The sequence below is a fragment of the Doryrhamphus excisus genome, chromosome 20 (genome assembly GCF_030265055.1).
Source record: "Doryrhamphus excisus isolate RoL2022-K1 chromosome 20, RoL_Dexc_1.0, whole genome shotgun sequence".
In the NCBI taxonomy this organism is placed as follows: Eukaryota; Metazoa; Chordata; class Actinopteri; order Syngnathiformes; family Syngnathidae; genus Doryrhamphus; species Doryrhamphus excisus.
In genome coordinates this window covers 5,048,962-5,075,778 of record NC_080485.1, presented here as the reverse complement: position 1 = coordinate 5,075,778, position 26,817 = coordinate 5,048,962, and the positions used below count along the sequence as shown (strand labels likewise).

The 26,817-nt window shown below is 41.3% G+C and overlaps 1 protein-coding gene across 5 annotated transcripts in view; it reads right to left on the bottom strand.

The window, feature by feature from the left end:
* marchf8 (membrane-associated ring finger (C3HC4) 8) overlaps positions 1–26,817 on the bottom strand; it is a 68,255-nt gene extending 41,438 nt beyond the window's left edge. For 3 of the 5 annotated variants that reach the window (XM_058057970.1, XM_058057972.1, XM_058057971.1), the window contains exons 1-2: positions 26,510–26,817; positions 6,992–7,214 (exon numbers count right to left, since the gene is read on the bottom strand). In XM_058057970.1, coding sequence (XP_057913953.1) covers positions 6,992–7,111 — 120 coding nt within the window. In that variant the 5' untranslated portion in view covers positions 7,112–7,214; positions 26,510–26,817. The remainder of the gene's footprint in view (positions 1–6,991; positions 7,215–26,509) is intronic. The other 2 variants (XM_058057974.1, XM_058057975.1) reach the window with 2 other exon arrangements.

Below are 26,817 nucleotides of genomic sequence, written 5' to 3'. Positions count from 1 at the left end.
CCCCAAAGTACACATTTATAGCAACACACACAAGCACGACTCTTATGTCATTCATTCATTCATTTTCTACCGCTTGTCGCGGGCGTGCTGAAGCCTACCCCAGCTGCCTTCGGGTGAGAGGCGGGGTACACCCTGGACTGGTGGCCAGCCAATCACAGGGCACATATAGACAAACAACCATTCACACTCACATTCATACCTATGGACAATTTGGAGTCGCCAATTAACCTAGCATGTTTTTGGAATGTGGGAGGAAACCGGAGTACCCGGAGAAAACCCACGCATGCACGGGGAGAACATGCAAACTCCACACAGAGATGCCCGGAGGGGGGAATCGAACTCGGGTCTCCTCGCTGTGTGGCCTGCGTGCTAACCACTTTTCTGCTGTGCAGCCACAACTCTTGTTTATGATGTCTTAAATGGCTTAGTTGCTCTTATGTCTACTGCATTAGATAATACCAGTTTAAAAGGTGACCATAGGCGTGTTAGTTGATGTCTAGATGAATTAAATGATAATCGATTAAACAATTAATACAATCGCACCCTCACGCTACCGTGTTTTTCATAACATTGTTTTCTTGATGACTATGGCTATATACTATACTTATTAGTCCAAAATATTTAAAGACAAGGTATATGTAGTATTTGTAATGTTACACTGATGAGACATGACATTATATTACATCACCGTCACATTGCATGCAGTCAGCCATGGCATGTCATGGCAGAGTGAAAGAAGTTCTCCTCCCATTCTGTGTGGAAGTGGTAAGTCTAGCTTCTTACTTTATCCTTCTCCCCCACCCCATTTAAAACTTCAAAAACAGTGGAATACCGGAAACCGAAAGGGAAAAAAAAGTAAGAATAATTTTCTGTCAAAGTTCCTGACATTATCAAGAGAAATCTAAATGTCACACTACGAATCTGTCATTAAAGATGATGCCATGTGTGCTGGCGTAGAAAGGAGCTAAGGGCAAAGTGATTATTCTGTTTGATTTCTCTAAAGTCTGTTTGCATTATGGAAATGCTAATCTTGTATCATCGCTACCTGGGGATGGTAGAATTATCCTCATAGCCTGGTCTAAAGACATCCTTGAGAAAAAAAGCAAACAGGCCTTCATCTTAGCAGCCAAATGCCTCACAGGCGTAGCCATCACATTGTCTCACCACATTTTAATTCGCTTTTTAACTCTTTGACGCCTCCTGAACGAGACTCATGCAAGTTGTGCACATACGGAGAGACAACACCAGCTGCTGCCGTGTCTTGTGAACCTGCGGGAGGGATTCCAGGGACATACAAGGAGGTCTTTAGTGGCTTGGCAGGCTGCACTCGATGTGGTCAAATTGAGTTGGACCAGCTGAGAAGCTATCAAAGTCCCATACTGCAAATCAATCAGCATTTTGTGAGCTATTTATTACACAATAGGTTGACAAGAACATATTACTTATATGTGTCATTCTCACAGAAAATGATCATGATGAAAATCATCCAGCATTTTTGGTTTCTTTCTTCCTGGCATGTAACCGTTTACTACAAGACAAATGCTTGAGAGGATACTAACTGGATTATTAATAATTATTTTACTCAACACTGTGAAAGTACAACTATTCTGACTTGTGGCTTATTTATTCATTCAAGCAGGTGGTTATCATTTATGGGAACAACGACCAAACATGTAAATATGCCACACCAATGCCACATACACAGGCTCGAATTAGCGTGGCTTGGGCTTTGTGGACTACACCGAGTCATCTGTCAATTACTGCATTAAATATATGGAACTATATGGTAATATATGGCATCTATGGTACATGCATGTGCTTGGAATGGTTCTATTTATTTCTGTCATGCAAGGTGGTAGTTTTCCTTGATAGCTAGCAGGGAGGCCTGTACGCATGTTCTTGAGCATATGCAAGTGTACCTTGGGATTTGACTAAATTATTTCAATTCAATTTATTTGTATTAAGTTGTGGTTATCATTGATACCTGCAAGGGTCAAAGGTTGCATGGGCTGTGTGAGGCATAGCCTTTAAGGACCAGTACTAATAATACATGGAAACAAGCAGAGTTGATGACTGCGTGCCACAGCACACTGCATTGACACATTGGTTATATGATTTTTCGTATTACATAGTCGCGGAATTGGCCAATAAAATGGAATTTACCGTTAAATGTGGACTCTCACGGGAATTGACAAAATATGAACGAAATGCTGTCATCGGGAGGAGAAGAAACGCTCATGTCAGGAGTTACTATTTACTCACAGGAATGCCAGCACAAAATCATACCAACCATTAAAGCTCCTCCTCCCAAATTAAACGGGTTGAAATGGCGATATACACAGGTGAAGGTTGGCTTGTGTGAATGGAATCTAGCTGGTTTAGCTTACTTTATTGCATGGGTAACTACATCTTCCTTAATCACAAGCACAGGTTTTACAGTTTGTTGAATATTTAGCAGAAATTTGTGCAGAGGCCGACATTCCATTAGAAGAGTTAGCCAGATTGTTACCAATAAATAAATATGCTTTACGATTTGAGACAGGTGTATTTCCTTATATGGGTTAAGGTTTCTCTGCTGAATTTAACTATGTCATCATATTGTGATACGTCCCAAAAATAAAGTGATACATGCCAAGGTCTATATCACCCAACACTACTGTTCATTCAACGCCTCACTGTCAATATAATAAGGGCAATTTTTCTCTGGAGATTTATTTGCTGTTAGAATATTGTGAGGCTTCAAAGGTGAGTTGCATTCATGTCGGTGACTGCTCCAGCATTTGTGTTGTGTGCCGTTATAATGGTATCCCTGAATGCTGTGCAAAATAAGCTTTCCAGTTTCGTCACCACCATAGAGGACCCGTGGGTGGGCCGTCGGTCGGAACGTTAAGAGGTTAAGCGCTTGCCGTGAAGGTTATTTTGCTCCTGCCTGGCATGTCATCCTGGGGCAAAGTGCACTTTATAGCATGTGTAATCCTTCTTTTAATGCAAGCCTTATCAAAGCTTCCAGACACAAATACACAGCAAAGAATGATTGCTGAGGTAGAGAAATTTGAGGGAACCTTTATTCCCGCTGTATAAAATCCACTCCAAGTCTTTAAAATGTCAAATTCATGAAGGCAAACACTACTCTTTGAGCACACGCCCACAGGTGAACACATTTGGACCTCGACAAATGAACTGGAGAGAAAGTGGAAGGAAAAAAAGCTACAAAGAGAGGGGCTACCAACACTAGATGCCCTCTGAAAGACCAGCAAACAGACTTTGCATTTTAAATAGAAGCTGGACTCTTTTTTTGTTTTTCTGTGTTTTGGGGATGAGGAGTGAGGATGTGCCGAGTTTTTTAGCAAGCCAGATGGGTCGGCACTGTGCGACTAAACTCTGGGCAAAAATACACAAATGTATGTCCAGGATCCTTCAGTTCATTTGCATTCTAAGTACAGCAAATATCCTCCAACCTTTCTGCAGTCCATTCTGTTCTGGTCCTTCTCCATGGTAATGCTGGTTCCACTGGGACCACAGCAGAAGCCTCGCTGTGCTTCCTCAGAGTGTAAAATACTGAGGTAACAAGAAGGGGGGAAGGCTGCACAAACAATGGTATGATAAAGCCGACTTGAGTGACTAAACCTTGGTTCTAAGTCTAGAATTAGGTCTAAAGTGGTTGAAAATATTTGATGCTGTGAGAGTGGAATATATACTGTACACAGTCGTCCCTCGTTAATTGCGTTTGGTTTAAACAGTTAACATTATTAGAGCCCTTGAGACATTAAATAACACCCCTATAGTCATCTTCATACATGTATTACCTCGGTGTTTTTCAACCTTTTTTGAGCCATGGCACGTTTTTTACATTGGAAAAATCTTGTGGCACACCACTAACCAAAAATGTAACAAAATGTCACCACGACCTCACACGTGCATCAATAAGTCTATCGGAGGAACAAGGTTGGTGTTGCCACACGGACCAATATTACATTGCTCTGCCAGTCTTTACACCACAGACACTCCACGTTTTTACATGACAAGATTTTCTCTTTCCGAATGACCTTTTGGGACACAATGGTATCCATGGAAAGGAATATTCCAATCTCTTGTCTACATGCGCCGTGAAAATCAAACAGAATAGTCAATAGGGCATGCCCAGTAAAACGTAAACACCAACATCACGTGATACCGGCTTCCCCAAGCTTTTCTTTCACTTGTTGGAATAACTCCGTATTGCCAGTTTTTTGTCTGTCCAGTCTTGAAATTTAGTTTGAATCAAAAACAAACTTTGCTTAGTCCAGTGCCGATTGCTGGCCTCCATTTTTAAAACTGAAGAACGTCTGGATCTGCGTGTTACGTCATATCTGAACATGCTCTGAAAGAACGCACCCAAATTCAATCTTGCTAATATTTTATAATTAAACTCAGGACATGTTTTATATAGATATATATTTTCTTTTTTAATAAAACTGCTTGCCAACCGCCAATAAACAACAGAAGAAGAAAAACACCACGAAGAAGAACGCACCCTGTCAACTTTCCGTTTGAGCGGGCACAAGATACCTCAATCGGATTGGTTAAAGGAATATTCCATCCCTGTTCAATTCTTTCCGTTTGAGCAAATAAACCAAATGCAATTGGAATATTTGGGTCCATGTATATTATTGACATAACGGCTATTGACATAGTATTTGCAAATGATGATTAATAAATGTTAATTATAAAAAGTGATATTGGATAATTCCTCACGGCACACCTGACGGTTTCTCAAGGTACACTAGTGTGCCACGGCACAGTGGTTGAAAATCACTGTATTACCTAATACTGTCTAGTAGACATGATAAGCAATAAGATCATAACTCACCATCGGCATTGGGAAAAGTTTTTGTTGTACGTCTTGAAGTAACCTCTATTCTTGAGAAACGTCAGACTGTCCAGTCTCCACTTCCGGATCGAATTCAGGATCCAAGACATATGGCTGTATGTTAAATGCCGACTAAATGGCCGTTTAGTATCAACTCCTACACCATTGTTCACAGCCAGCTACACAAACTGGAACTCCTTTTAAGCACTCACTAGTGTGACCAACCACAGCGGAGTGGAGACGGGCCATGGGTGGAACACATTAAAACGGACCGTTTTCGCGGGAACCACAAAATCCAAAGAAATGCAGCTGAATAGGTGTAGATTCTCGACGAACTATAAAGCTTTGTGCTGGGCCGGAAAATTTGCATTATATAGGTCCCCTTTAAATATTTCAACTCAGTCATCTTTAAAAATGTTTTAAATCCATGTATGAACTTTTAATGCTTCAGTCAACTTCCTGCATAGCCAAATAAAGACGATTTACGACAATAATGATAATGATATAAGTCACTTCTGCTTTGAGAAATCAGATCCCCATATTTCCCAGTGATGCTAATAAACCAGCAAAGCTTTCAAACAACTTTAGCTTCTAGATGACATGAACACCTCAGTTATAAAATAATTCAGTTTCGATCAGGAACGTAAATTGATGTCCCTTTGAAGTAGTTTTGAATGTGACTTCATGTCTACATATTTTCATAAGCCATGTTTACCGTATTTTCTGGACCATAAGTCGCTCCGGAGTGTAAGTCGCACAAGGCCAAAATGCATAATTAGGTAGAAAAAAACATACATAAGTCGCACTGGAGTATAAGTCGCATTTTTTGCGGGTAATTTATTTTACAAACTACTTGATCAAAACAGACATTACGTCATCTTGGAAGGCAAGTTAAATAATAAAACAGTAAAGAACAGGCTGAATAGGTGTAAGATATGCGAACACAATGGTTATTCAGCTACACAAAATATAAACATGAGCAGAAAAGGTGTCCAGTTTTTATGTAACATAAACAGTTTTTTCATTTATAAGTCGCTCTGGACTATAAATCGCAGGAACAGCCAACCTATGAAAAAAAGTGCAACTTACAGTCCGGCAAATACGGTAGTTAGACACCAGAGTTACCTTTTGCAACATTGGCTTCACCAATCACTACTGTTAAATCAGCTTTTTCACTTAATCATGACCGGAACCAACCCCGACAATGATGATAAAGCAGAGGGAGGAGTGTGTCTGTCTGCGTGTTGTAAAAATGTAAATACCAATGACCAGTTTAAGAGAAGTGTGAATATCACTAGAGCCACACACGGAGTGGAAAAAAAAAGGTACCATCTGCAGCATGTGAGAGGCCTCTTAAGAACGCCTGTGCTCTATTGTCACAGACATATTGTTTGAGCGACTTGCTTTGTTCCTGCGCTCAAAAAAAAAATGCGCTCTGAGCCAACTCTTGTGCTGCTTGATGTGATGGAGTATCAAGAACATATTATCAGGGGGAAGAAAATCAATTAAACAGAATAAGAATGAAATTAAAGTCACTCAGCATGAAACTATCCTGACACTGATGAACCTTCAGAGTTGTTCTTATTTCAAAACAAATGTTCAAAGTCAGTTAATTGGTTCCAAACGCAAACTATCACCGTTTTTGTTTTTGTTTTTTTTACACAGTATGTTTAAATTGAGTGATTGGATTTGATTTTAGATTGTGTCTCATGATTAGCTCCACGGTATTTTGTTGGAATCAAAAACTAATAATGTCACTATGCAAGTATTTGCAAGTTCATCATATTGACAAAATCAGCCCAGGCAATTAAAAAATATCATAGAAAATGAATACAGCAAATTGAGGCCAAAATGTACAACTTGGAGATATTGACTGCCCTGAAAAATAACAATAATGCTACCAGCAAATACGCACTTGAAATGTAACCCTAAATGTAACGTAACACTATCAGGATACTTCCAGCTATCATGCAAGGGAATCTAAAATCGAGATTAAAAAACTAAAGTATAATCCTCGATGGTGTCACTGTTCTGGAATACAGGTTTTGGTGTTGTGTGAGGATGTAACTGCAAAAGAGGACGTTTGACTGAAACTGCAGTGATAGGAAATTGCAGCTTCATTTCTTGAAGCTCCTCACATACCTGCTTGTCCTTGTCTTTGTCTTTGTCCTTGTCCTTGTCCTTGGCCTTTCCGCTGCCTGACACCCGCGACGACGTGACATCGCGGGGGATGACAGAGATTTGATGCAGTGGCATGTTCATCCCAGCAGAACCAACTAGGGAAGCTCACACACTTACTTCCTATCCCGACGCCAGAGCAACGGGCATGATGGTTTTCAACTGCCAATGCCGTGACCACGCTACCCTGCAGAAGGCAAACATACACGTTATGCACGTTAGCAACACGGGTATAAATTAGCGGTATAGAAAATGTGTAAAATTGGGGTATGTTTGGATTGTATTTCTGATTGTTATTGTGCTTGTTGCACTGCTTTACACTACAGACCGTGGCCATCCAATACCATGAACGCCATCATTAGCTTTAGCAGAGAAAAACGGGCAAGTGGCAGACTTTCAGACCTTTGCAGAGGTATACAAGCTTCATGGATAAAAACACCTTCATATTTTCCAAAATTAAGGAAATTGGTGCTTAGCCTACTTTTTCTTTTTAATTTTAACTTCAAAATCATTACCTGTTGCTTTATGGGTTTTACGTTTTCGAGTTAACTTTTACACTTGTTAGACAGTTTAATAAATGACATCAGAGGGGCATCAGTGACTTTTACGACGTCATTAAAATTAACAGCGGCTGTAATTTTTTCCTCCAGTAGGCAAAAGATCATTACAAGAAATAGTGTACGAGCTGTGCGTCCTTCTCAGACAAACTCAAGAGAAAGGAGTTGAAAGAATCCGGAGTAGTGTGACTGAGGACGTCCCAAGGAGCAGGAATAAAGAAGTTTTCTTTTCCTTTTCAAAACAGGGCCTTTTAACTTCACTTAATGCAGCCATCTGTACCGCCACTAACATCAATTAAGCTTTGCCTCCTTCTCACCAAGAGGCTGCGTGCACCGTGTTGTGCATTTGTGTGTCATCCAAAGCCTTAAGCTTGACAGTATGAAAATGACAGGATTAGGACACCAAAAAGCAAAACAGACAGATGTCAGATGTCAGAGAAATGGCATCACTGATGTGAGAATGAGGGCAACTGATACATTTCCACCATTCAAAGGACTCAATCTTTCAATTAAGAATTTTGTAGCTGGTGAAGAATGTGAAGAATGAATGAGGAATATTTGTCAAGAAAGTGTCTATACTCAGACTGTATGCACACAAAAGGGTGAAAATGTGTCAAAACATGCACCTGTGCTATTCATTTTATGACTAAGACACCACATGGTGGCGCTATTAATAAACCCGCAACAAATTGTGTTTAGCTGAAAGAGCACAAAAGAGCAGGAATGTTGTAAAACATGGCCGCCACCAAGCAAAATATGTTGGCATGAACATTGGCGGGACTTGAGCGATGTTTACACTTGCATGTATTTTGAAGGTTTGAATGTCACGTACAGCGTCACAAATGTTACATGCAGCTATCGGGAACATATAAACATAGCAGCCGCAGCACGGGTATGAGCAGAATAACAACTGAACCCCCTTCACTTTTAATTGGCTTCATGTTTGGAGCCCGTGGTCTGCACTGGAGTGAGAGGTTGCACTAATTGGAGAAGACGTGTTGAATAGACGGCTGGGATTCCTCCATACTTATAAATTGCTGAGTTCAGCGCCATAACAGCAATATTTTTAGCATTAATTTGGCAAAACAGTGTTTGTGTTTGTTTTTCTTATACTGGAGGGTATAAAAATGGAAGATCTGACTCACCCTTTTTGGGTGGAAAAACAGAGCTTTGTTTTCACTGCTTGTGAGGTGTTGAGGTGTATCATTTTGGAGAACACAAGTTAACTTTTCTGAAGTGTGTGTGTGTGTTTGCATGCACATGAATCACCTGCCGCATTATTAACAGTTCTATATCAGCACGAGCCAATTGCAGACCCCCTGTGGTTAAAATGCAACTCTGACCTGTTGCCATGACAGCAGCTATTAAGACTAGCTTTGATCAAGGCATTTGTTCAGAGTTGTTTGAAAATTATTCGTGTCTCAAAGCAACTGAGGCCAAATGAAGCGTAATATTTGGCTGCAACCAGCAGAGGCGCTGTTGATTAAAAAAGATTCACCCATCCCATTCAAAATCAGTAAATCGTGGACAGTAAGGGATTTTGTCGACTGCACCAATTCATGCAATTTCAACCAATCCCTGCAAAATATGTACAAGCAGCCAACATTTTCCAATACCCACAATTTTTCCTGCACATTTCGACTGATCATCATCTTTTTGACCAATGGTATTTGACAGAATATTGCTCAAACGCACATGTTCACAGTCTAACCAATCAAGTAAGTCCCTGCATCGCCCACCCACGTCCCCACTTCCTTGTTTACAAGTCTTTCATTTGCCAACAAAAACCCCGTTCCATATAGTGCTCAACAGTTCAACAGTGGGGTGAAGTATGTGCAGTGTGTTGGAACATAAATGGAAGTTTACATAGCGTAGCCTCAGTTTGCCACATCCTGGTCTAGAAGTAATAAATCAACCACACAAAATGCATTCCGGAGTCCACATCTCTGTTCCAAGGGCATCATTAGAACCATGCCTCTATAGATAAATGTGTACAAATGGCTGCAAATACAACACACAACAAACAGCTAAAGACACTGCAACTTCCATTGTAATTTTTAGGAAAAGACCTGGAGGGCTTGATGATTTGTTCAATATCCCAAAATGAAAGATCCTTTCAAGCGGCAGGGGCAAAAACAATATGTGTAAACTATGATCATGTGAACGTGCTCCACCAGCTGAGATGAAAGACCTGCGGTAGCGTTCCTTCTACCATTGTGGGTGTAACAGAAGGAGCTGCTCCGAGACCTCCTAGTGCAGAGGTAGGAAACCTATGGCTCGGGAGCCAGGTAGGGCTCTTTTGATGACTGTATCTGGCTCTCAAGCATTTACCACAATAAAAATGTATGTTTGCTAACATTTTAAAGTAAACATCACAGAAATCACTGTTAAAAATATTAAAAATCAACAACTTTCTTATGCATTTTAATCCGTCCATCTATTTTCTACTGCAATACGGCCGACCATATCTATCTTTCCTGATGATATTTTCCAGGTCAAACACCAAAACTCGATTATTACTGGCTAATGCGGTAGTGTACCTCGGTCATTAAGATGTAAATGTAAACTTTCCTCCTTTAGTCACCTAGCTAAAGCTGCAGAACCAAGCCTTCTGGCAAAGATGGCCAAAATAATTAAATATACTGAGTACGGTGCAAAACCATGCAGCAGCAGAAGTTGCATTAATGGCAGCAAGTATTTGATTTATTATTGGACACTGCGCTGCTCACGAAAGTGTGCTGGCCACACCCCCTTGACGTGGGGTAGTGTGCCTGGTCTACGTAATTAGAGCCCATTATATCTAAAACTGTTGGTCTTACATAAAAATGCACACATTTTATTGCATTCAAAATGTATATGGCTCTCACAGATACACATTTTAAAATATCTGGCCTTCATGGCTCTTGTAGCCAAAAAGGTTCCCGACCCCTGTCCTAGTGTCATGCAAGAGGTGAGAGGTGTTATCCATGATGGATGTTAGGTCGGCTAACATCCTCCTCCCACTTCCTCTATGGCATCCAGTGGACAGTCCAGGACCGAGCAGGACCGAGCTATCCTAATCACCTCTTCCTGTCCATGTCTGTGTAGTCCTCCTCCTTTTTTCTTACCACACTCTGGATCTTTCCTGTCCGCCCGCACAAGTTGAAAGCCATCCAGGGTGACATGCGAGTCCGGAGAAAATTCATTCAGCCACGTCACAGGCTGCACTCACAACAGTCCCTCTGCAGCCGGGTTAACACCTTCCATCGTGTTGGGGAGGGATCTCGCATTCCCCATGAGGACCACATGGTTTATACAGTCTTTTCTGATCTGCAGCTTCTGCTCCTACTTCATGGGGCTCTCCGGTTGCCCCTCGTAGCAAAGCAGCGTGTGGCTCAAGCCTAACAGGTGCTCTCGAGTATAAACAATGGAGTCGTGATTGAATGGGTCTGCCACAGCCGCATCAAAAAGTACAAAAAACAAGATGAACACCCATAGCTGCACACCCACTTAAGGGGTCGATATGGCACAAAAAAACATGACACCTCTGCATCAAGAGTTAGCGCACAAATTCATTCTGTATCGATATGAATGACATGCTTGTTTTTGATTTTTCGATATAGAGTATTAATAATCTCCAGACCCAAAATATGAGGCCATGTCAGCCAATTAGAAACCTAAAGTTGGAAAACACAGTAACTGAAAATCTAAGACAAATAATCATCAATGTGCAAAAATGATTAAAATTGTCAGTGAATCCAAAAGACCACTCACTATAATTGAGCAACATACAAGAAAAGACTGCAAAGCGCCAACATTAAATCACAACAACTTGACAAAAGTAGCTCAACTGGCGGTCTTATGGGAATTAGCAATAGAATCACAACAGAATTTGAACGCCTCGCGGAAATACACAATTTCTGATATGGGAAGCTAACATAATTAGTAAATAGTAGGACAGAAACAAGTCCCCTATGCACTGTAAAATTAACTGCCATCGTCTTCACTGTTTATGTTTCCCCATCGATGTCAGGTACAGTCCTGTCTGACTCTTTGCTTACTTTTGCTCTGCTATTCTTCTGTTAGCTGCTGATAGCTGTCAGATCCCAGTCGAGAATCGTCTGCAAACCGCCTTTCTTCACTCGTGATGTGCACCCATGCGTGTATCCTTCAATCACAACATCACTGTACTGCAGCTGCACTCTGTATCTCCAGAGGTGTCTTGCCTGGCAGGTTACAAACACTGGACAGATTGGACAAATTAGGCCATAAATTGTTTTTTTTTCTTAAACCATTCTTTCTACTTTCGCCTACAGAGAGGCTATGCCACTTAGTGTTTAAGACCTTAGTGCCAATGTGAAAAGAGACTTTTGAGCTGAGAGAGCAGAAGCAAGGCTTCCGAGTTTCTCATTAAGTGACTTATTTCCATAGAAAAAAATGACGTTAATTAGCGCACACGGCATAAATATTATTATTTATGCCGTGATTGCTGTTACCTCCCAGGATGTGTCAGATTATAGGTTTGACCTCAACTGGTTCCATTTAACTTCTCCATTCAACACAGTAGCCACGTTTACATGAGGAGTTTTCCTCTTTCCGAATGACCTTTCCGAAAGCAATGGAATACATGGAAAGGAATATTCCAATCATGTGTCTACACGCGCCGCAATAATCAACCAGAATAGTCAATGGGGCATGCGCAGTACGGCATAAACATCAACATCACATGATATTGACTTCCTCGAGTTTTTCTTTCACTTGTTGGAATAACTCCATATTGCCAGTTCTTCGTTCGTCCAGTCTTGAAATTTAGTTTGAATCAAAAACAAACTTTCCGCAGCGGTCCAGTGCCGATTGCTCACCTCCAAGAACGCCTGGATCTGTGTGTTACGTCATATCTGAGCATTCGCTAAATAAACGCACCCGGGAACAGGAAAAGATAAAGTTCAATCTTGCTAATATTTTATAATGAAGCTCGCACATGTTTTATATAGATATGCATTTCCTTTTTTAATAAAACTGGACTTGTGAATGGCGTATAGAAGGGTTTAGATTCTGTTCCACAGATGGCGGTAATGCACACGAAAGCTGCTTGCCGACCGCCAATAAACAACAGAAGAAAAACACCACGAAGACGAACCCAGTCTGACAACTTTCCGATTGAGCGGGTACAAGATACCTCAATCAGACTGGGGAAAGGAATATTCCACCCCTGTGAATCCGATTATATATTCATTCAGATTGGCACTTTTCTTTCGGAATGAGGTGTATACAAAGGTTAGATTCTTTCCGTTTGAGCAAATAACCCAAGTGGGATTGGAATATTTGGGATGAGTGAATGCATGGTGTATGAAAACAAATAACCACTGGGGTCTATACTCATGTCAAAATACACTAGCATTTAGTAGATGTGGCTGTAGGCAACCTCCTGTTGAGTATAGGGTGGAGAGTAGCATGTTGCTTTCAAATCATTAGTTGCTATATGAAATAAAATTAGTTGCTTCAATGTCATGCAGCAGTCACTGACTATGAGCATATGCATGCACACACAAACACACACACACACACTCACACACACACACACACAGGCTTGCCCAACATTGTGCTACAACAGTGAAGAAAATGGTGCTTCTTTATGAGATGCTGTGAATAAATTATCATAATGTAGTTTGTTCAGTTTGCAGGACCGCACCAAAAACAATGTATTACTACTGTGGTGTCTTTGCATTCCCTTAAATGTCACCATATCTATTTACTGTATATGCAGAATCTAATCAAATGCACCAATGATATTGAAGGGTCACTACAGTCAAAATAGACTTGCAAAGCATTCCTTCTTGATGATATGCTAATGAGTTCTACTTTGGATGTGATTAAGAGTGTTATGGGAGGAAAAGTGCCAGGTTGCACAAGCAGTGGATGATTGTGATGATTGAGCGTCAATGTAGCGGGCGCGCAGTGGACGAGTGGTTAGCATGTAGTCCACACAGTTCGGGTTAGATTCTCCGCTTGGGCATCTCTGTGTGGAGTTTGTATGTTCTTTGGGTACTCCGGTTTCCTCCCACATTCCAAAAACATGCTAGGTTAATTGTGACTCCAAATTGTCCATAGGTATGAATGGTTTGTCTATATGTACCCTGTGATTGGCTGGCGACCAGTCCAGGCTGTGCCACGCTTCTCGCCCAAAGTCAGATGGGATAGGCTCCAGTGAGGATAAGCGGCATAGAAAATGAATGGACGTTACGAGCAGCAGATGTGTGAGAAAAATGAGGGAAGATGGCTTTCTTGCTTTGAATAGAAAAAGCAAGGATGTGTTCATTTACCATTTCAGTTCCAATTTGACACTTCTACGGAACAGAAACAGCATGTCTGGCCCTGAACACACTAAAGTGGGTCATTCAAAGTTCAGCTCAGAGCAGCATCATTCCCAGCTCAGTACAGAAATAGCAAACAGCACACATCAAAACATCTTCAAGCTCATATCGATTTTACATCACATCCAGATTTTGAGCCATTAATTATTCCTTTTCATGTCATTTGACAAAATGTATTTCACCTCCTTGTTGACAAACCCATCATATTACAGATGTACTTCAATTATTGTTGTATATTTCATTTTTCACATGACTATGTATTTGTTTGTGTTATACAAACTCTTCTCAACCACTGCACACAAAAGGGTGAAAATTTGTCAACACAACTGTGTTGCCCGTGGTACTATTTTCCTGAAAAATTCACCACACTCCAAAGTCATTAAGTTGGATTGACTTCAAATTTCACACACAGCTCAGAGCACTGTACAAAAACACCCATTTCAACTTCAGGCTGTTGCTGAATCACCACAAAATCTGGTACACATCTTTAAATTTTGAGGACGCTTGTTTGAAGTACATGGCAGCCCTCAAGCAAAACATATCTGCAGGGCATGGCTGGGACTTAGCAACTCATTGTCAAATAAGCCATTTAAGACATAAGGATAGGACAGGGTGGACAGGAAGTGACGTTAGGGGTTCAGAGATTTTCAGCTTTGCGTGGGTAATGGCCGCAACAGTAGCCGTGTTTTTATTAGGGATTGTTTTGCCTGTTGTGAGATTGTTGCGGCAATAAAGTCTGGTCCTTGTGTGTCTCATCGAACATTACTGTAACATTACTTTTTTTTTTTTAAATACTCTAACATTACTGACATCTAGTGACCAGTGTACAATACTACAATCAACATACTTAGGAGTCTTTTAAATATATAGTTCATTTCGCCATTTTTATGCTTGAAAATTATTTAGCCAAATTTAGCCCTCTGCTTATAATATGCAGTTTAAAAAAATAATTATAAAGCATGATTTATTAAGATATTTTTGAAAACCAACTGTGCTGCCCTCCATTTTGAAGAATTAGTGTGAAACAAAGAGGTCTAGCCTCACTCCCTATTGCCGAAAAAAAGGACAAAATAGTCTGACCTCTGAGCTTCTTGCACTTAATTAGCACATTTCAGTTCCAGTATATTCCTCTTCTATTTAGCATTCGGGTTCAGAGCAGCAAAAGCAAAAATTTAGAGAATGATTTCCAGGCTAATGAACCACTTCTTGAATGTTTTGATTTCTTTCTTCTCCCCATTTTTTTATGGGTTCATTGCTTCAATATCACGACACACTTCATCAGATGCAGCCTTTACACAATTGACATCAATTCCCAAGTATCCAAACATTCCATATTAGGCACACTGATTGGGTGTTGTTGACATGAATTATTCATGACATTAAGAGTGGCTCATGGTCATTAGTGATATTTCACTCACTTAAGAGTCAAACTATCACAACAACAAAAATATAATTTGTGTTGTTCAAGTGCTAAGGTATCAACATATTCAGAACGTAGAGCTAGAATGGTTTGAGTACACCATAAGAAAAATATAATCTCCCCTATGCAGCTTTTGCAATCCGTATGTGCCAGTATAATTCATGGCAGGGAAGCAGAACCCTGCAAAGAGCTCACAAAATGTTGCTGCAGGCATTCCAATTTTAACTCCACAATAAATGCCCTTTAAAATGACTTAAGGTCACATTCAGTGGGAATTCTTCATCAGCCCTGCTAAAACAAAGTGTTGTAATCCTGACTAATCCTTGGAGAAAAAAAAGGGTGACGCTTACACTCAGCGTAAAAGAAAAATGAAGACTCTTATTTCATTTCATGTTCTATTACACAAGAGTTCAGCTGTCAGTCAAACGGGACATGGCTTCCAATAGCGTGTGACACCGTCACTGTATAGGTTATTTAGTTGTAAATGTCATGTATTATATAGCAGCCACCACGACGTGCGCACACGACTGCACAGCAGTCTGAGAGTTGTTAGTGCAAACAAAAGGGCCTAAGTGGGCCATTTGAGTGTGAGACGGCAAAATGAAAACACCAACTCACACGCTCAAGACAAACAAAGTGCTACCATTTGTGACATTAATAGTAAACACGGTCAAGTTCGCACAATTTGGGTTCAGCTTTTGCATTGGGGATGGTTAGATGGGACAGGTGTACCTAATGAAGCGGCATGTGAGTGGCGGTTGCAATCCAACACAGCTGCAATCAGATTAGGGAACTGAATGCTTCGACAACAGGAAAGGCAATGAGTGTTCATTCCAAAAGGTTGCTTACAGTACAGTATGTCTCTCCAACACCATATAGAGTCAACACTATAATGTCAACTGGCCCTGAGGGTGAGCGATTAATAAAAAAACCTACAGGACCACAGCAGGCAGAGAATGATTATCTCTGAAGGGGCTTTGCTTTCTCCTGAGATGGAGAATTGTAACTACAAGGTACAAGTAACTATTACTACAAATAACTACAAGTAACTGTATTTTTTGTTTGGGTGGGTGCCTGGTAATTTGATTCGGGACATTTCACTAACAGGAATCCACATGTATTTATTTATTTACAGGGACAGTGCATAGATATTTTTTGTGAATATACCAAAAATAACTAAACGGTTATTTTCCATCTATAGTCCCTTGTCCTAAGAGGGGAAGCAGAACTGGAGGTAGCAGAGATGAGGATGCTGAGGTTCCCATTGGGAGTGACCAGGATGGATAGGATCAGGAACAAGTACATTAGAGGGACATTACATGTTAGCCTTAGAGATAAAGTCAGAGAGACCAGTCTGAGATGGTTGGGACGTGTCCAGAGGAGAGATAGTGAATATATTGGTAGAAGGATGCTGCCAGGTAGGAGGTGCAGAGGAAGACCAAAGAGGAGGTTTATGGATGTAGTGAAGGAGGAGCATAGCGTGCATGTACATTTTTGGTGTACATTGGTGGCGAATGTGTCTGAAGTTACTCAGATTAAATTTGATTCAATCAGAGATCCTTTTTACTCGCGATTTCAATGACAGTTTTGTGTCAATTATGACACCCAGACATTTGTACTCTGATACAATCTGCAGTCTGTCTTCTCCCTGAAACAAACAACGGCGCTGGAGGTATTGTTGGACTCGGTAGAGCACCGCTACTGTTTTGGACGTGTTTAAATGCAGGCAGGATTGCTTCAACCAAGCTGTGATAACAATGGAGTTAATGAGCTTTTCTATCACCTGTGAGATATTAATGACCGTGTCATCACTATGAATTTGGACAGAGACATCAACACAAATGGATGGGAGGTCATTAATGTAAAGTGGGAACAGCAACGGTCCTAAATTTGATCCATGAGGAAGACCAGTGGACAGCCAAAGGGCTGCTGATTTAACAGACTTATTGGTAAATAAAACATCAATTTGGGTCTTGGGAGAATTTGTTATTCTTGTTGGCCCATTGATGATGTGTTTGTGTGTCACAGCATAGCACGGTGTTTCACAACAAAAGCAAATGACATTGATTGATTGACATGGCGACACTGAGAGCCAAGCATTCTAGATCATTACCATTTGACCACTGGATTTGGCTACACTAATGTGTTTTTAATGTAAATTATCACTCTCTCTCTGCCTTGCCTGTAAATATTGTGACTGGAAATATTCAGAGCTGCCGACAGTGAGTTTTGATAATAAGTCAGATTTCGGTTAAGCTTGAAAAGTTGAGGTTTGATTCCAATAATAAATGCTGTAATTGCTCATGGTTAGACAGTATGGTTCTCATGTTTATGCCCTTTGGTTTCACCTCTATTCCTGAATGATTGGCAGTCTGAAACACGTTCCACGTCCTGTTCTTTGCAATCCCTGGGTTTAGTCTCGTTGCTATGGGGACAGCTGAACTACGCGGAGGGGAGTTGTCGCCGGGTGTGGCATCATAGAGGAAGAGGAGGCTGCAGGGGAACGTAGACGTAGATAGTTACGTGGGAGGCTTTGGATGTTTGCAGGATTGTTGGCTGCTAGCATGTAGCTACCTTGCATATTTGGTGTATGCTGTCTGTTTGTTTGTATGTAGTGAAGCAGTTCCATAACAGGTTAAAGTTGTCAATGAATGGGATGTCACGTGTTTTGCTAACCGGAGGAGGAAACAATTGGTTTGACCAAAGTGAAGTCGTCCCTTGCTACTTTGCGGTTCAAATAATGCGGTTCCTTTGTTCTAATAAAGTAATAAACGATCGCTGTTTCATTCCGACATTTATCTGCCTGTGCCTTTTACACAGAAACCAGTCTAGGTGGGATAATGCCACAACTGTGCTGGCTTTCAAAGCACAACATGGCCTTCATGAATCAGATAACTACACGATTCCAGCATCTATGATACGCCGTATGAAATACTTATCCGACAGTGACAACATTTGCTTTCAACAGAGAAGAGAGTCCTGTTTTCAAAACACATCCCAGTCCCAACACTGCGGCTCCGTTACTGCTCTGATAGTGATACTGATACTCAGAAAACGGAAAACTGCCAGGTCAACGGCGACACCTGATTACAGAAACATAGGAAAATAAAAAGGCGATAAAATTCCAGCTTCAACAAGCTGTGCAAGATGACCTTGTGTTTTGCTGTCCCCATTTCACAGTGGTTAACTTCTGTTTACACTTGAGTGTCAGCTAAGATTAAATTCTGAAATGAGACCGCCTTGCAGTTATGCCATGGATGGACATTTAGCCGTCTTGTTTCAAATATTGCACAACGCTACCCGATATAGCAATGGCTTCTGCTAACCTGTGGAGAAGGCTGTTTATGCAAAGAAAAAGCTCAGCATGGGAGACAAAAAAAAATGGAAAGCTAGACGTCAAGACAGGAAACACGCATTGTGGCTGGTTGGATGAATACTGTCTGGCGTGGGTGCATTTGAATGAGAACATGAACGTCCTTCCCCTCATTTAGAATCACAAATCATCTCCACCATGAAGCAACTTTAGCTGATTCATTTTCTGCCAGCAGACTAATTGGTTGTCACCGGTAAAGACTAACTCGATACGCACCGGACTTCATTTCTCTACCACAGCAGAGAATACATCATAGGCATGAGAAGCGATGTTGAGGGGTGATGAGGCACATTAGGACACACAGTTAGACATACTTTATTACACCCGTGAGGGGCATTAAGGAAAGGAACCGAGAGATGTTATTCATTTGCTGTGTTGACACACCAACAAGTCTTGATTAAGGCACAGCATCCAACCCTCAGACAGATATATCTAAACGAATGAAAATGAAGAGGGCTTAATTGGGTTGACAAAGTGGACCCGGCGTCTTCCACCCGCCTCCCTCGCCTCTTCTTTACTGGGAGAATCTGGTTGCCACCAGTTTGAAACAAAACTCCTGATATGACTGTGAGCCACTTGGAACAATGCTGTTGGTAATATCAATGTGAAGTCTGAGTGTGTGATTGTGAGAGTGTCAGAAATTCAATTCAGTCTTGTTTTGTTGCAAGGAAGTACGCTAAGAGGAAGGCTGAAAAAAATTCAGGGAGCTATTATGTAAGCTTTTTTCTAACTTTACAACAGTTGCTGCTAAGCTTGTTATCCCTTTACTTTTTGTTGTGTTTGAACTTGAAACAAAGATGGGTTGTATATAAATGTTACTTTATTCACAGTGGAATCCTTGCAGGATGCTTTTAAAGTTTTTATTCAACTTCTCCCTGCTGCAAACACCAGCCGAGACCAGCATACATTGTTACATACATTGTTGGTAGCTGGTTAGGTCCGTGTAGCGTTTTACGCACGTAGACATAAAAAACTCATTTGACATAAGAGGTGTCGGTTGCTCATTTTACATTTAGGTTACAACTCAGTCATACAACAAAACAAGATAGATGTGGCGTTGGGTAGTGAAAGAAAAGGACACCTGATTATGTGTAATTAACTTAACCGTCAATACCGTCAACAAAGTTGTTGATACTGAGCACCATGCCTTTTCTTATGTTGTCCTTGTAAAACTGGTGTTTTGACTCATATAAAAAAATTAAATTGCTCAACTTCAAAACGTTAATTATCGTCTTTGTTGCAGTAAGCGCTGGTTACATATCATGGGGTCTTTGGAGCTTTTATTTTGTTCAAAAACTTACGTTTATTTTGACAGCAGAAGCTGCTTTAAAGTGTTTCTCCAACTGGTATGCTGCTGAAATTATATGTAAACACATCAAAAGTAGACTTGAAGTCTATCTTTTGTGTCACGTAAAAACATGACATGCATCAAACGCATGTGAGATGCTCGTGTGAATTACCAGACTGATTAAAAGACAAGTGATTTGAAAGCGTATGACACGCTGCTACGCCCCCGCGCAACATTGGGCATCTGGTGTGAATTTTGGGTGGGTCTACCACTTCTGGAGCTATTTTTCTATGTGGTTGGTTGAATAAACATGCTTTAGGCAGTGAAGCTAAGTGTTTGTACGCCAACTATTTACACTTTTACTGCAAATGAATATTGGTTATCCTTAACTACTAATAATCTATATCAGTCCTGGAAAATCAATGTCGGTCAAGCTACTGGCTAGCGACCCCCGACTGACCGTGTATGAACTCAAAGAGTGGGAACGTAAGTCCACGTGTGTCCTGTGTGAAAAGCCGTTGACAGACGAAAATATTTTTCTCTAGCTGAGAATCACCAACTGCAACCACTTCTGCCGGAGCTTGCCTCGTAGAAAGATTTCCTGGGAGCCATAGCTACAAACCATAAACAGAGCGAAGCAGAGCTGTGGGGAGGGCAGTCCTAGAGCATATCTGGCCTACAGTGCATGCCCATATAAGGAAGCCCGGCTCCATGTGATGTCACGGGGAGCCAGTGTTAGAAAGATACACTGAAACCAAGCGCTCAGAGTCATCCTAAATGTCTTTCAGGGCTCACTTCAAAATGTGCAAACCTCATTATCTGAAACTTTGACATCGTTTAACACAGGAATACAACATTGTAACTACATTTATAGTAGGTCAGAAAAGTGGAAAAAGCACAGAATGAACAACCATTCAATGGCATTACCATTCAGTAATCATTTCATTATACGTATTTATAGCATTATCACCACCTACAGACCTGGAGTGGAACAGTTTCATCTGATAGAGAGGGATTTATTTATCATCATTGATCTTTTACTGATCTATTGATCTTATGAGATCAAAAAAGAAACATTCACATTGCAGACAAACAGTGGAATGCATTCACAAATGTGAAAGCACACATGCGAATGTAGCACAGTAGTGGAATGCTTTGGTGGTCTAATGCCAGTACTAGATCACTTGTGATCAGTTTAATGATGTCATCCAGCACAGCGCTACCGGCAGAGTCGCCTCCACCCATTCCGCTGAGACAGCATCTCTGCACAGCTGATGGATCGCAGCTGTCCCACCCGCCTCTTCTGAAACCCACCATTAGAATTTCATTGAAACATTGCACATATGCCCAACCCCAACACATGTGGGAGAGACCCCGGTAACTTCATCAACGTCTGCCATAGCAGTGGTTCTCAGCTGGTTTGGCTCCAGGACCCACATAATCCTTCAATGACAAGCAGCACCCCAAATTGTATTTATTTACATTTTTAATGTAAAAAGAGGGCTGCACGGCGGATGAGTGGTTAGCACACAGGCCTCACAGCTAGGAGCCTTTCCTAAGGGTTGGCTTTAATGAAAAGACATTCAAGTGCAGTTTGAATTTATTGCAAAATGACACGGTGTGGGCTGCACGGTGTGGTTAGCGCGCAGGCTAGGAGATGCGCGTTCGATTCCACTCTTGGCCATCTCTGTGTGGAGTTTTCTCCGGGTACTGCAGTTTCCTCCCACTTTCCAAAAACATGCTAGGTTAATTGGCCACTCCAAATTGTCCATAGGTATGAATGTGAGTGTGAATGGTTGTTTGTCTATATGTGCCATGTGATTGGCTGGCGACTAGTCCAGGGTGTACTCTCGCCCGAAGACAGCTGGGATAGGCTCCAGCACGCCCGCGACCCTCGTGGGGATAGGCAGTAGAGAATGAATGAATAACACAGTGTGCCAGCACAAAACCAGTTGACTTCAATGAAGAATACATTTTGATCCACGAATTGAAAGATAGATTTTTTTGTAAAGGTTTTCAGTACATGTTATATCTGGGGAGTCCAGAGCATTTGCACATGAACCTGGATGGGAAGTCCAAAATGGATCCAGTTGCTCTGATTCAACACACGCTGTGGGTAAGTTTCATCATAATAAAAATAGGAGGACCATTTCTTCTGTACACCACCCCTATCAAATTGAGCATTAAACTGTACCATCATACTGTACCCGGTAGTCCCCATTGTGGGTGGAATTTCCCCACGCAACTAAAGCTTTCGCTTCATGCCAAACTCTTCCCCAGTAGATTGTACCATTCTGACCACCCTACTGAGCATGCCTTTTTTACATTTGTTATAAATAGCATATTTTGATACAGCCTCATGTTAGCAAAAAATTGAAAATGATGTGTTTAACGGACAATAGCAAAAACCCAGTGTCTTTTCCAGATTTGCAGTTTTATTTTTCTAATAATATTAATAATAAGTTTGGTGTAACATCTTATAAGACCTTTGGACAATGGATTTCACAGTGACAACTTTATTTAATCGCAGATTTTCAAGTCATCCCACAGATCTCTAAAATAAAAGCAAAGAAGGCGCAGAGGAATACACACCTTAATGAACACTTTCCTCAAAAATGTGAATAAAATGGACGAGTTATGACCGCAACGTCCAAGCATGGCAACAACAAAATTCAACAACAATATCCCAAACTACTTTGGGTTATGAAAATACTTTGTAGAAGAACAACCCTTATTTGAGGTATAATGAGTGGTCAGCAACTTCAAATGTTGGCATAAAGCTCCTATGTTGCTCTTGCCGTCATGTTTACAATGAACTAATCTGTGCTACTTTACCGGTAAGTCAACATTGGGCTGCTGTGTTGCGTCACACAATTGTTAATAAATTGAGCTATAATAAGAGCTATATTTTTCTGTCCACTTTCTCATGCACTCATATCCTTACTCATATTTTAAATTGTAATATATATAATGACTTTTCAGAAATCCTCATCCTCTGCAGTTTGGGTAAATAGTATTATTAGAATCTGTGTACTGGCAGATAAACGCCAGCTTTTCTATTATAGCGGCAATTTTGCAGGATCTCCGTGTGAAAGAGGCATTGTTAGGACCATTTGTGGTTTGTAGTAAGTCGTGTGCATGACATCATTTGTTGGGAGTGTAGCTCAATAGTACAGTCCCTGTGGATCAAGACGGGTCAGCCACAGAGGGACCAGGGCACAAGACAAAGATATCTTATTAGTGTTATTATATTACAACCCAGATAGATGTGAATACAACCACACACACGTAAAAGATGTCATCAAATGGAAAAAGTTGTATGCATTGCTCCGGAAGCCTACCAAATTGAAGCTAACGAGGGGCACCCACAACCTGATTTAACATATCCCCTAAAATATAAAGGGAAATCAAATGGAACAGTAAACATTCCTCCCCCCTGTCCTTGTCTTTGTTGGCTGTATCCATTTCCTGTCGCTTCACAGAAGCAATCAATATTATCCCAGAGATTAGGCAGCAGAATGGAGAGACGGTGATGGAAGCAGCTGGTGTACAGATGCTGAGCAAGGCAGACAAACTAAATATTTTTTTATTTGTTTGGGGGTTTTTTTGGATGAAAGTGACAGCACCTTCTCTGGCACCTTTTTCAAGAGAATGACCTACACAGTCGTCCCTTGTTTATAGTGGTTAATTGCTTCCAGACCCGACCGGGATAAGTGAATTTCCACAAAGTGGGAGTCAATATATATTTTCTGTTTACTATCTTCAACACGGTAGCCCTAAAGACACAAAATAACACATTTGTATTACCCAATACAGTAGATACTATCAGAACAAATAAGACATATTACACATACTGTAGATAACAGACTCACACGGATGGAGTTGCTTCATGTTTTTTTCTGGACAGCGAGTGCACTTCCTCTATTTCAACACATCATATTGTAATGGCAGATTTCAACGGCTTTACACTTCTATTAGCCAATAGAGTAGACGAAATAAGAGTAAATAGGCAATTTAAGATGTAAATAAAAGTAACAGTCACAGTAAATGTGTTCCCTCGGGAAATACGCCATTAGAATGATTCTTCTGCCTTGTATTTGTATTTTAGTTCATACAGTTAGCTCCTTTCGCAATGTTAGGCTTAAAATGCTTCATTTAGGCCAAAAATTGCTTAAACGTGCATTTTTTGTCATGCATTATTTTTGGAAAAACCACAATAGAATGAGGGAGTGATGCTCAAAGTGAAAAAACGCATGTGTGAATGCAGCCTGATCCAACTTTGGAGATACCATTCAAGTTCGGCCAAAAAAAAACACCGTCAGAAGATACTACTGTGCATTTTATTGGTCTGTTGTGAAACTCCATTTTGATGGCAGCAGCTACAATTTGGCTACAGTCGAAGCTGTCAAACTCCCCATGTGCTGCATGTTGTCAAATATAGTGGGGGAGGCACTTTGCACAATCACAAGCTATTGTGCCCAACAACAGCGGCGGCAAGCTCCTAATGAAGCCTTCATATATTCTGAATTGCATTCTTCCCGTCTGAAAATGACTTCCCTCTGAACGTGTCTCAGAAGACGGAAAAAGTGAGTTAATTTGCAAGCACACAATGGGTCTGAAGACGGCGTCAATCTCTCTTTTAGTCATCTCCACCGCTTTGGAGTCGTAATTACACCGCTCTTGTTTCTCCTGCAGTGGCTTCTTCTGTCAGGATGGCCAAAAAAATAAAAATTGAAGACAGCTCAGGCAGCTCAGGGTCAAGAACAGATGAGATTTCTCATAACGGCAGGCGCTGCTACGGGTTGATGGCAGCAAAAATCCCTCGATGTCAAGAGGGTGCAAAGTGTGAGTCTGGTAACAAAGGGCGGCCATCTTAACCCCACCATGTGGTCATATAAAGACATGCTGTGGCTTCTTTACCTTTGCAGGTAAAGGAATATAAAGAAAGGCCTGCATGAAACCACAACATGGAGCTCATAAATGTAAGTGCAAGCTGTATTAGTCAAGATGTCTTCTCATGGCATGCACCAAACCAAGGTTAGTGCTCCAGATTGTTACCTGCAGAATAACAAAGTGAAAAATGTCGGGTCAAAGCCAATCTACAGTCTATGCGGTTAATCCGGTGTGATGATGCGGGATTAGGCATGTACTGTACCATGAAAGACAAGAGCAGTCAAGAGAGTGCAGACCTCCATCAAAGCCGCTGCATCTCCAGTCACTCACATTCCCGCAACCACTTCATAGGGACGGCATAGTCCCTAATATAGTAGTACTCGTATATGTAGGTATTTAGAGGTATTGCATTACAGTGATTAAGAAGTGAGCTGTTTAGTGTCAACCTATTTCCAAATGATACAATAAAGTGTTCATTCAGTCTTCAGTATGAGAACAGTGACACACAAAGACTGACGGTAACAGTGATGCAACTCAGGATGACCGTGTCTCTTACATCAAAACCTCTGACCACACGGCAGCCAGCATAACGATACAAGATGCTGAAGATACTTTGCAGCCTTTCCACTGTGGGGCACCCGTCCAACTGAGAGCGCTAAGTACACAAAAAGTGCGGCGCATTTGAAGAGGATTAAGGCAGAACATGACACACACGCTTAGACTGGGGTATCATGACACACAGCGGGACGGAGAGTGGAAAGCTGATCCCGGCAGCCAACGAGGGCACACTGAAATGGGAGATGCACTGAAACAATCAACTGGGAGAGAAACCACGCTTGCTAAGAGACTGCGCATAAAAAAAATGTCTGAAGACAGCAAACCCTTAGTTTGGAAATCCTCCTGAGTGTGAAGTTTACCACCACAATTACGTCTCCTATTGTCGGTTGTGGAGACTGGGTCAAAAATTGACACATCGCTTGTGGCTGTAGGCAACCTTTCGATGGAGATGGCTGCATATAAAGTAATATGAGAGGTCATCATCCAGTAGATTCATCTACCTCGGCATGCGCTATCAAATGATGGTTGCGCTACTCAGCTGTCAATCACTGGTATTAATGCTGGTTTGGCCCTGACTGCTATTACAATATTGGTTCAATATTGGTGCTGCTGTGTTGTGTAATTTGTTAATAAATCACCATGTCGTCAGAGGAACTACGTTTCCATAGTTGTAAGATGACCATGGAGTAAGGAATGCTTTTACACATATGCATCCCACAAAGAATATTGGGGGGGGTGACAGGGAGTTGACAGGGGCGTAGAAGTGCACTGCATTATAATGAGAGCTCACAAAAAAAACTAATAATTCAATGAATGGAACTTTCTACAGTGTGAATGAAAACTAAGCATGGCTATGTCTTGCAGTGGATTGTGGAAGCGTACCCAAAGAGCGAATATAAAGACAATATGGAATGCACTGCAGTTTAACCATAAAACAAGACAGCGGAAGGCAAGGCAGAGGAAAGATCGCGGTTGCTTTATAGTGATGCAATGGGCCAAATATATCGAATCATAGGCATAAACATGATTACATTTCTTACCTTTGGTGGGACTGTATCAAAAGCAGTCAATTGTCTCACTGGCGCATCCCCAACAGCGTCCCTCAGTCCGGACCACCGACCCACCGACCGACCGACAGACGGATCAACACCGTCGTCCACCGCCTCCGTCTCGGTGTCACTTAATCCAAATCCGCTTTCACGATGTGTGTCTCCATATTCGTCACAAAGTCAAGCGGACGCCCTGTTTGTTCGTTCGTCTCCCCCACTGAGCTGCTGCGTGTGGTGGCACATCATCATCCACTTCCGCGTTCAGGAGGAGGGGGTGGCGTGGGAGGGTGTACAAATTT